This window comes from Rousettus aegyptiacus, unplaced genomic scaffold (genome assembly GCF_014176215.1).
Source record: "Rousettus aegyptiacus isolate mRouAeg1 unplaced genomic scaffold, mRouAeg1.p scaffold_m13_p_11, whole genome shotgun sequence".
In the NCBI taxonomy this organism is placed as follows: domain Eukaryota; kingdom Metazoa; phylum Chordata; class Mammalia; order Chiroptera; family Pteropodidae; genus Rousettus; species Rousettus aegyptiacus.
Genome location: NW_023416286.1, coordinates 28,391,774 through 28,404,471, shown reverse-complemented (window position 1 = coordinate 28,404,471; position 12,698 = coordinate 28,391,774). Strand labels below are relative to the sequence as shown.

The window sequence follows — 12,698 nt, the reverse complement described above, 5'->3', positions numbered from 1 at the left end:
TGTAAAGTATATTGGAAATCATTGAAGTTATAGAAATTAACAGAAAAAATAAATGGATTAACGTAGTTCCTGACGGACCTTTTGTCTTCATTTGTGACAGTTTGAGCACCTTGAAAGGGTCTATGCTGACATCCCCTTTCTGTTGATGACAGACCTGTTAAGTGCCTCACCTTGGGCCCTCACTATTATATCCAGTGAGCTCCAGCTTGCTCCTTCTATGACCCCAGTGGATCAGCTAGAGTCCCAAGTGGACAAAGGTGAGAATATGGATCATTCCCCTTAATTAGCAGAAGACATTTATGTACACGTGTGTGTTTGTGTAGGTTAGCACTGTAAGAGTTAGCTTTTTGTTCAGGGAGGGAACTTAAGACTTATGCTCACAAAAGCAAATATATTTAGAATTAAAGTAGAATTAGTATCATTTACAATTTGTGTTTACCTTATTTTTAAAAATCAGCTTTTTGCTACCATAAGTTATTTTTTGACAAAGGTACTTGAAAATAGAATAATACAGCAGGTCTTCAAATAACATCCTTTCATTTCAATGTTGTTTTGTTATAACATTGATGAACTGCCATAGGAACTTAACTCTTGTTTATATCAATAAGCTTGTGGTATAATTGATTTTGTTATACGTCATTTCGCTTAAAGTGCCAGTTCTCCCTTTTACACATCTCTTAAATCCAGCTTCTCATCTCCATTCTCACTGCCATCCTCATCATTTCCCAACTGGCCTTTAGAAATAGCTTCTTAGCTGGTTGCCTCCTTGTTGGTCTCTCCCTTAGTCTGTCTTTCTTATTGCTGCCAGAGTTTGATTCCTCAGAAAACTATTCTGAACTTGTCATTCCTACTTTAAAAACTTGTATGCGCATACCAGACCTTTCCCAGTGAGGCTCAGCTTACCTTTCTAGCTGCTTCTACACCAGTCTCTCTACATCCCTTTGCTCTTTCCAAGACTTCAACCAAGCCAAACATTTTACATTCAGCAAACATTGCCCCCATCTGTTTTTGAACATAATAAGAGTTTTCTCCCAAACTCTCTCCCTCTTCCTTTTCAACCTGGTGAACTCTTGTTGGCTCTTTAGGGTTCAAGTAAGCTTGGACCTTATTATCCTCACCAAGCTGGGCTAAGCACTCTTCTATCTTTCCTGCCATGATATCTTGTACATACTACTGTTTACAACACTTGAACTCCATTCTGTAATCGTTATTTATTTGTAAAACATGGTTCCCCTGCTACACTGTGTGCTCCTTTAGAGCCGGCACTGTGACTTCCTCCTCTTTATATTGCCAGCCTCATAGTAGTTGGTTAATGCATGTTCGTTAAATTAATGAATGATGTCTAGTTTGAGTCTCCTGTTACTAGTTTCCTATTGCCGCCATAACAAAGTACCGCAAAGTTAGTGATTTAAAACAATACAGTTTTATGGTCTTAAAGTTCTAGAGGTCAGAATCCTAAAATCGAAGTGATGTCAGCGCTCCTTTCTTCTGGGCTCTTGTCTTTACTTTTCCCAGCTTCCAGGGGCCACTTGGATTCCGTAGCTCCTTCCTTTACCTTCAAAACTATCTATGTAGCGTCTTCAGATCTCTCTTTCTCTTTGCTTCTATTGTCACAGACTCCCTCTGGCCTCCCTCTTTGCCTTATAACCTTTGTGAGTACATTGGGACCAACTGGATTATCTCCCTATTTTAAAATTCTTATCTTAATCACATCTGTAAAGTTCTTTTTGCCATTTAAGGTAACATTCTCAGGTTCTGGGAATTAGAATATGGATATCTGGGGTGGGTTGGGGGGGGAGTGTTGACATTATTATGTCTGCCACCTCCAGAACACCAGAACTGATGCACTATAAAATTTGTGTTTGACACATTAAAAATCACAACTTTTCTAGGTCCTAAACTTGCCCCCAGTGTTAATTGTTAAGTTTATGATCATTTCGGTTAATTCTTAGAATTAGGGAGGAGTTTGGAAGAATTTCATACGAGTGTTCCACGTTTTTATAAAGGCTATCTTAAGAGGTTTGAATTGATGTGCTTTCTTATTTATTGGGCTATAGCATTATGTCCTAGTCTTTAAAAATTACTTAAAAGTAGTTAATTAAAGACATACCCAGCTTTTTTCCCTTTCTCTTCTCATATCTACCCACAATCATAACTATTAATTTACCACAGCCTTCTTCACTAAAGAACAAAAAAAACCACAATTACTTAACAATTAAAGACTTTGTTGTTAATATAAGTTTTCTCTTGGAGATTTGCTAAAGTTGGCATTAGATGGGCTCTTTGGCCAGCCTGCATTTAAAAGAGTGACATTGCAGGCTGTGACATGCTGAAGGGTAGGGAAGGGCTTGGCTTAGATGAGTGTTTATCTGGTCATCAGGAGATCTATTATAAAATTGGCAAGAGGAAAGCCTTGTAAGTAGCCACATTAGGCAATAATGAGGTGATACGTGATGTCTTTCCATTTGAGTGGTATTAATAACTTGTGTTTATTCAGAGAAAGCCAGAGTTTTGTAGAGTGACATTTTGAGTACCTTAAGGGGTACTTAAATTTTTCTGTTTTCATTTTCCCTATCATGAAGTGTTCCCTTTGGAATAATTTTGAGAAATGAAATTAATCACTGGAAGAGTATTATTCTGACTCCAGACTTCTCCCTTTCATTAGTTCCCATAGGAATGTGTCACAGACGTATAGATGCCTCACCTGTTTTCCTTATAATGGAATATTTATAGATGTGAAAAAAAGCATTGAATAGGGACTTTGTGGCCTTGAAAAAGTCATTAAACATCTCTGAGCCTTAGTTTCTAAGTCTCTATAAATAATTTGTAATAAGGTTTTCTTTTTTTGTTATAGTACTTGCATGTAAAACTCTCCTTTCACAGATGAAATCATTGCATAGGGATCTCTTTCTCGTAGTTGTCTTACAGACCGGAGAGAGTGCCAGTGAATGCTTTTGTCTTCGCTGCCCGTCTGTTGGAAATGTCGAAGGTGGAGTAGCAACTGGGCATTATGTTATCTCCTGGAAGAGGTAAAACTGTATCAGCCCCATCTTTCCTTCATTGTGCATGCTATTCTAATGCCTTTATTATTTGTCATTGCCATTGAATAGTTGAGAACTTCTGTCAGTCCTGCAGAGCAGACCAGAAGTCACATGCCGTCACTGACCATTTGTCAAAAACACAAAGATTAAAAGGGAAAATAAAACTTTCATTGGTGTTTATCAAAATTTATGACCTATACACTGATGAAATTTTAGCCAAACTAATTCTGTTGATAGGACCATTAAAAAAGTTAAAAGAAGCTGCCTGTATTTGCAGTCAATAGGACTGTTTACATAGAAAACCCAAGGGAATCCATAAATTATTAGAATTATTAGAGTTTCAGCAAGGTTGCTGGATACAATATACAAGGTCAGTTGGATTTTTTAATGTCAGTAATGAACCTTTTGTACTTTTGAAATAAGTATCATTTATATAACAGCCAAAATTATAAGATACATAGGAATCTAACAGGATGCACATTTCTTTTATGGAGAGGATTATAAAACTTTAAAACATTAGAGGAAGACTTAATGGGAAGGATATAGAATGGTCTTGGGTAGGATTTGGATGAGGCTTAATATTATAAATTGTTCTAGAGATTCAGTGCAATTTTTTTTCAAAATTTCAACAGCTTCTTGTTGTAGAACTTGAGACTCTTGATTCTAAAATTTATATGGAAAGGCAAAAAGTCATAAATAGTCAGAGTACTCCAGAAGAAAAAGGGTAATTGCCCTTCTAAATTCTAAGACTTCTTGTAAAGCTACAGTAGTCATCACTATGGCTCAGGGATGTGTAAGTAAACCAGTGGGACAGAAAAAGACTAGAAATAGATCCATAGGTCCACACATACAGACATTATATTTTACAGATGTGACATTGTAGATCAGTGGGGAAAGGACGAACTCTTATAATTGGCAATAAACAGTTGGGCATCCATTTCGGAAAAAATTGGGTCTTGGCTATATACTGTATATAAACATTTCAGGCATATTAAAATTCTAATTATAAAATAGTGAATAAGATTTGTTAAAAACGAGAAAGGAAAACATGTAATTTTATTTTAAGAAACTAGTTTTTCTTCTGAATTTACCATATTGATATTTAACATACATACACACACACACACGTATGTATGTATGTATAGGCATTGCAATAGCATTTTGAAGACATGACTTAATTATTCCATCATGTTACTGTGATGGTATAAAGACATATTTCTTAATGATGAGGCATTAGATGTTTTTGCTTGTTGCTTTTGCTCTGTGGTGGTTGCAAGGTGTGTCAGCCGTTCCACCTGTAGATACAGACTCTTTCCGAGGGCTTTACTTGGCGGTCAACTGCCAGCCACCCCCATAGTTCTACTATAACTGGAGTACAGGGGAAAATGTTTGAGTTTCATATCGTTACTCACTTTATCTCAGCAATGTTGGAATAACACTGTTTATTGGTAGTAAAATATTTTTAGTTCTGCGTTCCTGCTGTGTACTTGTAATTGTAATGGTGCACTTTGCAGTGGCCTGTGCTCATCTGTGAACTACCCTCAGTGTGGTAGGTGTTTGCGTCATAATGTAAATCATTATTGCACTACTGCCTACATTGAGAACGTTTTACTACCGAAACACTGTGAAATGGTGTGCTTAAGGTATAGTTGATATACATTCTGGCACAACTTCTTAACTTCGTCACCCACTGGGACCAAACAGCAGCCTTGGGTTATAACATTGTTAATTGGAAATATTCAAAACAAAAATGGGGTTTTAAAAGTTCTTCCTTCACAAAACTATTTCTATTAATAAAGTTAGAAAATGGATAAGTAATGTATATTTTCTTTGAAATTAGTGGATGAATATACATGTTCCCTGTTTTTAAATTAACTTCTCACATGAAATGTGAATTTAAAAAGTGCCCTTTTCTGTCATAGGACATCAACCATCGAAAACATCCCGGTCATCACTACTGTCATCACTCTGCCACACGTGATTGTAGAAAATATTCCTCTCCACGTGAACGCAGGTAATGGCATTCGTTTTGCTAATACAGAAAATTCAGTAAGAATATTTATTTTAGCTTCTAAGATTTTTAATGTTTTTTATTATGAAAAATGTCCAACATGAGCAGTCTGTTTCATCTCTTCCTCTACACACTCCTCCTGCCCCCATTATTTTGAAGCAAATCCCAGATATAATTTCATCTATAGATATCTCAGTGTGCATCTTTAATATTAGTGGTTATTTTTCTAAACATAATCATAATACCATTATCATAACTTTAAAAATGGGCGGTAATTTCTTGATATTGTCAAATTCCAGTGTTGAAATTTCCCTAGTTAACGCTCAATGTTCTTTAGTTTATCCTAAGGTCCCTACGTTGCAGCTGATAGAGGTCTCATATTTTTGAAATCTGTAGGTAGACAGAGTCCCTCTTTTTCACCCCACTGCCACCTCTTACATCACTGCCACCACCCTCACTTTCTGGCTGTTCATTTACTGAAGAAGCTGAGTCGTGTGTCCTATAGAGCTTCCTGCAGCCTGGATCTTGCTGATTATGTTGATTCATTTTAAGTGTTTCTCTATCCCTATAAATTGGTAGTTAGAGCTATAGACTTGGTCAGATTTAAGTTCAAGGTTTTGGCAAGAATACTTAATAGTTAGTTAATGGTATATGCTCCTATCAAGAGGCAAGTAATGTCTGTCATTCCCTTTTGAACCATGTTTGATACTTAGGAAATCTTTTGTAGATTTAAAAGTTAATCCTAAAACATAATTCAACTCCTGATAGCCAAGACCCTTTCTAAGTTAATCACTTTTAGAAGGAGACTTTGATTCTTCTTAGCCTGTTTTTATCTTAGTCCCATGGCTCTTGTTCAGGTAAAGACTTTTCTTATTTGGCAAGTGTGCAGTAACATCATTAGTTTAAATAATCCCATGTCTGCAGAATGAGATTTATTTATAAAAAGAACCCTTAAATGAGATAATTTTTTAACCCAGGTAATTGTGTCATCTTCCTCTGCAGATCTGCCTTCATTTGGACGTGTCAGAGAATCACTACCTGTCAAGTATCACCTACAGAATAAGACTAACTTAGTTCAAGATGTGGAGATTTCTGTGGAGCCCAGTGATGCCTTCATGTTCTCAGGTCTTAAACAGGTACATGTCATATCTCATTGGTTTGCATATGTAGACACAAAACTGTGGCCAGGAAATGGAGAGCTGTATGTTTAGTTTTTCCAAATGGACTGATAAGGCTGACTGTGGTCCCTACTGTCTTGATAGTAGTGAATTTTTAGTCACCTTTTAAGTACAACTCCCTTTAGAAGAGGATTAAAATGAGCAACTCTTTACATTGAGATCAGACATATAGGTTCTTTCTCTTTATAAAACAAGAGTTCACAAATCCTTGGACTATAAGAGATTTCCCTTTTATTACTAATGAGTGTGTGTGTGTGTGTGTCTTTGTCTTTTAATTTGAGGCCTAGAGGCATGACTACCCATTTTAAAAGTCTAATTGTCCTCTAAACTACCATAAAAGTTTTCAGAAATTCTGATCTTGTATAGATTTACTTATCTTTGGTACATTCAGACAGAATTTTGTATCTACACATAAATTATTCAAGTGTTTTGATCCATTCAAATCAGAAGTGGAAACGTTCATCAGATTTTTGAGTGGAACATACACCGTCAGGCAATATCAGGTTCCATTGAGAGTACTGCACTGTCTTCCACTGTTACAATGGTAACAGACACCCCTTAATAGTCAGTAAATACTTATATTGAGGACATACTTAGAGGAACAGATGTGTCATGACATCTAGAAGTACCTCTCCTGTCTGATCATTTATACTGTGCATATTCTAAGCGCTATATTTGTTGTTAAATGCAAAATGGAATTATACATGAAGTATGCTGTAAGTTCATACACTAATTGAAACTTACATATTAAGTATAATGTTAGCTATATATGTTGGTACATATATGCATATAATATCTTTGGTGTTTCATATACCTATATGTACTCATTTGCAAGTGAGTAAGCATTTTTTGAGTGTCCTGATTTTTTTTGCATATTAATTAGATAATGTAAAATACCAAAATCTTACCCGTTGGTGTTTTTTTCTAGAATATTGCTAAAAATTTCCAAACATTTCTTCCTCCGAAGTTAGCTTACCTTACCACAAAGGTAAAATTTCTAAAAGAAAACACAAGAAACAACTAGTTTGTCTTATGTTGACATGATATTTATGAAGATTCTATTCTACAGATTATGCCATAACATTCTGTGACTGTAAAATCTACATAGTCTAAAATGCAAAAATTATCTATCCATCTAGTGTTCTCATTTTTAAGTTGGGACAAGTTGCCTTTTAGATTTTGGTAGAAACTGCAAAATGTGCACAGGTTTTTAATATATGTATTATCTGCATGGTCCTAGCCTCATACTAATTCAGCCCTACATTTTGGAATCTCTGAAAGATGGAATAGGAGAGAGAATATTTCACAAGAAAGTTTTGGGTGTTCAGTCATTTGTAAATAAGGTGGGGGTAACACCATATAGATATTGCAAGTCTTTATATTTGATCATCTATAACTTTTTATGTGTAGATTCGATTGCGTATCCTACCTGGCACCGAACAGGAAATGTTATACAATTTCTACCCTCTAATGGCCGGATACCAGCAGCTGCCATCTCTCAACATCACCTTGCTTAGATTTCCTAATTTCACCAATCAACTGCTCAGGCGTTTTATACCCACCAGTATTTTTGTAAAGGTAAGTTTTAGAAATTCTCTGCCTTTTAAATTGTCTTAAAAACAAGCAAAAGAAGATATTTTTTCATATAAACTTCACTAAACAGTATTTTCAAACTAACAATAATTGTTTGACTTTTATATGAATTTGGCAATATTACTACTCATTTCTACAGTTACTATTATTTTATAGACTAACTTCAAAGATTTTTATTCTCTTAGGTAAATAATGGTTTCTCTTTATAGTACCTTAAACAGGTTTTTTCTTTGGCTTTACTAAATTATAGTTACTAATTTTTAATCAAAATGGATTAACTTTGTAAATATGATCTCTGAACTTTCTTAACCCTCAGTTGAACTGTGCAGTACTGGATTTGGGTCTTTTCTGCAAGTGATCGTCTGTTGCAAACGATGTAGACGGTCACAGTGTGTGAGAGTGAGGTGGCTGCACAGGGGGTTCCTCCAGCTCGGTGCTTCATGTCGGGTTAGGCCACTCGATGCCTGAAGTTCAGGTTGTCTGTCCCCCAGGTAGTTCTGGTTTCCCTCGCTAACTCGGATATCCATAAGTGTATGTGAATCCTGTGTGCCCACTTTTTATTTGCAGTTCATACCCCATTTGGGAATAACAAGTTACACTGCTTACTGTTTCCTTTTTTGTGTCTGTTAAGTTTTGGGGAATGGTGCCTTGTTTTTATAATCTGGGATTTGTTAAATTATAAAGTAGTCAGTGTTAATGTATCCTTCATAATATTCCTAGCTTTTATCTTTCCAGACTTATACATTTTTTTCTTTGCATCTGCAGGAAAATCATTTTATTAGTCCTTTCAAGCTCCTATCTGATATTACACTTTTAATTGTAAAAAAAACAAACTCAGTCATAATTTTAGATCTCCAGTGTTTAAACAGTGACTTTTTAAAAAGACTTAATTTATTGTTTTTAGAGCATTATTAGTTTCACAGCAAAATTGAGAGGAAGGCACAGAGATTTCCCGTATACCCTCTGCCCCCACACAACAGTGGTTTTTTAAACATTTTTCACCTGATTACATTCTAAAAACATTTTCCATTGCTGTTCCGTGCTGGGTGTCCGAGGTCACCTGTAGGAACAAAGTCTCCTGGCGGGTGGGGAGTGGTGTGGGGATGGTCTGTCTCTAATGTCCTTTCAGCTGTTTGACCTTCTGAAATTTGCTGTTTCTAAACTCAGAAGTCAGCTGTAAGCCTTGTGAACGTATGTATCGGTGTGCAGACTTAGTCATATTCTAGCTGTATACACAGAGCTTGTTTGAGATGCGAAAGAGTTGATCATATTGAGAAATCAGGATTTCAGTTCCATCATTTAATCTCTTTCATTCTTTTCCCTGTAGCACTTAGTATATCCAGATTTAGTTCCAACTAATGGTAGTTCAGTCTTCAGATTTTCTTTCACAGTAAACCTCTTTTGGGTAGTGTTTAAATCCATAAGAAAAGGTTCCAGAACAATAAACATAAGTTTTATTGTAATTAACATGCTATTTTTAATTGCCATGATCTTTTCTCAAATATAAGTACCACCTTCTGGTAACTTGACTGCTTCTGGATTTCTCAGAGCCAACTCTTTCATCAATTGGGGAAACAATTAAAATCATTTTACTTGTCACACGAAGGACCGTGCACGAGGATTAATTTACCCTTTTCACACTTATTGAATAATCATTGACTAAAATTTTACATCTTATCACACCTTCATTAAACCTTAGGCCTGTGCTATTGCAATATAGTAGTCACAAGCCACATTTGCTTACTGAGATTTGAATTAAAGTTAATTAAAATTTAATTTGATGAGGGGTGCCTCCACAAGGTAGTGGTTAGCACGTCTGCTTTACATGCAGAAGGTCCTGGGTTCGTGCCCCAGGTGGAGCCATAGATCATGCCCTGGGTGTACCAGGCCCCCTGAGTGTGCTGGGGACACCAGGCCCTGGGGGCTCTGGGTGTGCCAGGCCTCGGGTGCACACCGTGAGTGTGTGGGAGGAGACACCCCGCTTTCAGAGATACAGTTCTTAAGGAGAAATGGCAACTTCCATGGGTTGGGGGTGGAAGTGGAGGAGGGGGGAATTAAAGAGGGGGAAAAATTTAATTTGATGAAAAAATTAGTTACTCAGTTGCACTGGCCGCTCTTCAAGTACCCAATAGCTACATGTGTAAGTCAGGCTATTCTGTTGGACAGCACGATATAAAGTCATTTTCATCATCAGAAAGTTTTTTTGGACAGTGCTGCCCTAGAGCAAGGTGGGGATCAATATTTTTCTTCCTTTGAAAAATACATTTTAGTTTTCTGGTTGCATGATGTACTTGTCTGTTGCCTCTGTTTGTAAAGCTGTGTTTAATAAGGACTTAACTAGGTTGAGCCATTATTCTGTTTCTAAAAGTGAACATCATCCATTAGTACTAACAATAATATGAAGTATAAAAGACCAGGCACCTATTCTTTCATTCATTCTGTTCCTGCCTTGAGTGTCAGAGACCTGACTTACACATGCATGCGTGCATATAGAGGTGCATACATACACACACACAAACACGTGCGCACAGCCACAAAGCAGCCACGCTGAAAACAGGAGGGCCCTTCCTCACTCCCTCAGAGAATCCCTCAGGAATCATTCTGCTTAAAGCATACCGAATGGCTTTTGATGGTGAAGTCGTAACACTGTTCTTTTTCATGTCCTGAACACATCTCTCTCATGTTTTCCCCACAGAGGTCTGCTGTTGTACATCTGTATAATAAAATAAAATTATTTGCAGGAATTTCACTTTTTTAGCTTCTCTATTCTGGGGTGTTGCTAACTTGTCAGAAATTTTACGCCTAAAGACAGTTATAATACCTTTTATTCATTCTTAACCTTTACTCTTTGGATATCATGTTTTAAATTTTTTCATTCAGGGACCTTAGAGAAAGAGAAATTTTTGTGTTTATTTGCTACTGCTATCCTGGCAGTAGTATTCATTGTTAGCTAGCCTAGAGTTCATCGTGAATCACTTTTTCTAAACAGGAGATTGGGAGACCTTGAATCCCCAAGGAACTTACTTATCAGAGGTTGAGACACAGGAGCGCATTGAGCAAGAGAAGAGAATAAAACTTTGTCACTTAAGCAAGAATGATAAATAGGTTCCCTTTAACACGCTGTCCATGATAGATTGGCAGCAGCTGCTAGAACACCAGGCTAAGCGAGTAGTGTCTGATGTCTGCACTGGGCTCAGAGGTAACAGGGGCAGCACCTAGGCACACAGTCGCCGCCTGCAGGTTCTAGTGAAGAAAGAAGGTGCAGAGAAAAAAGGAGAATAACAGATTTTATTTTGTTAGCTGCACATGTTTATCTATTTTTGTGAAACAGTTCTAAGAATTTCAAAATCTTTTCAATTAACAACCTGTGTTGCTGTTATTTTGTGAACCGTTTTGTTTTCTCACTTTAAAGCCACAGGGTCGACTTATGGATGATACCTCTATTGCTGCTGCATGATCTTCAAGACTGGCCCATGGCTGTTTTTACAGAGAAGTTGGACAGAGCTATATAAGTTTTTCATTGTGAGCTGTAGCTTTGATCATGGTAAAAGTTAATCTTTTCTATTTTTTAATGGATGTTATACCAACTATTTGGAGGAACTCATGCTTAAAGTATTAGGAAAATCTACCCTCGTATAGTTTCACTAATAAATATTTGAAATCTGTCAGTGTGACATGAAAGGATGTCAGACTGTTGTTATTGTTGAAAGTCATTTTATGAATAGTAAATTTTTTTAAAAAGTAAGTTATTTGCATGTGCACAGAGGAAAATTAAGCGTCCCACATGTGAGGGGACAAGGGAAGGGAAATGTACCGGTATCTGTTCAGGTCTGAGTCCGCATGAGTCCCTTTTAGAGTTGGCTAAGCTGGAGATCATCCATCTGCATGAGTTCATGGTGTACTTATAACACATATGGAAGAACTTATAAGCAGTTGCATGGCTGATACAGAAAACTTCTAGAAAGTTTTAGTCAAAGCAGTCTCAGTTGTCTAACACATATCTTTGCTTACCATCCAAACATGCCAGATAGGTCCAGCTCGCAGCCAAAACGTGGATCAGTTATGGAGCAAGTTTTTGTTTGTGTCAATCAGATCTTTATCTCTAAGGGTCTGAACTGTAGGGATCTGATTATCAGCTTAATTTCCTTAACTAAACGTTTTTGAAAAAGATGCAAGCTCTAAATAAAAGGTTTTTGTTATGTAGTGTAGTCCTAAAAGAACTATTTAAAACTCTTGAAAATTCATGTAAATAAAAATCATATTGTGAAAATTTTCTGTTAAAATATCGTAATTTAAAATCACCCAATTTCCTGGAAATTTTTTATTTAAAAGTGTAGGAGGTGTAAAAAAGAAATAATGATGTAAATAAATATGTTTTCTTTCAAATGTGCCTGTATGTATTTTATTTGGGATTTGTTTGATTTTGGTTCCATGTAACAGCTTTTACTAAGAGCACTGTTGCCTGAGGTACAGCAGAGAGTAGAGGACTGAATTTTTTAAAATGCCTTTCATATCACTTGAAGGAAAGATTCTTTACTTTTGTTTTAATTCAGTTGTTTCTTTCATGGCCCATGTTATATCTCCACCCAGAATACTAAAAGTCTTCCAGTTGATACTCTCCCTAACAGTGGCTGTTAAGAATTCTGAGTTGTAATTTCCATGTTGGCAGTGAGAGAGAATGGAGTTCTTTTAAGGAAAAAACATTTTAAGTGGAAAAGTGAGCTCACCCTTTTAATGGGGGGGGGGGGGCGTGGTTCATGCGGTCCCAGCAGATCCCTAGAAAAGGCACCTACAGTGTCCTTGGCTCCTAGAGCTGAGTTGTGTCATTTAATGGTAAAGTGAATAAATAGTAAGGACTCTAATTTTCGAGAAGCA

The 12,698-nt window shown here is 36.6% G+C and overlaps 1 protein-coding gene across 5 annotated transcripts in view; it reads left to right on the top strand.

Annotated features, from left to right (window-relative positions):
* The window catches only part of TRAPPC11 (trafficking protein particle complex 11), a 43,041-nt gene extending 30,832 nt beyond the window's left edge, over window positions 1-12,209 (top strand). For all 5 annotated transcript variants that reach the window (XM_016144012.2, XM_016144009.2, XM_016144010.2 and 2 more), the window contains 6 exons: window positions 101-257; window positions 2,918-3,029; window positions 4,964-5,055; window positions 6,055-6,188; window positions 7,641-7,808; window positions 11,236-12,209. In XM_016144012.2, the coding sequence (XP_015999498.2) occupies window positions 101-257; window positions 2,918-3,029; window positions 4,964-5,055; window positions 6,055-6,188; window positions 7,641-7,808; window positions 11,236-11,280 (708 nt within the window). In that variant the 3' untranslated portion in view covers window positions 11,281-12,209. The remainder of the gene's footprint in view (window positions 1-100; window positions 258-2,917; window positions 3,030-4,963; window positions 5,056-6,054; window positions 6,189-7,640; window positions 7,809-11,235) is intronic.
* The last annotated feature ends 489 nt before the right edge of the window (window positions 12,210-12,698 follow it).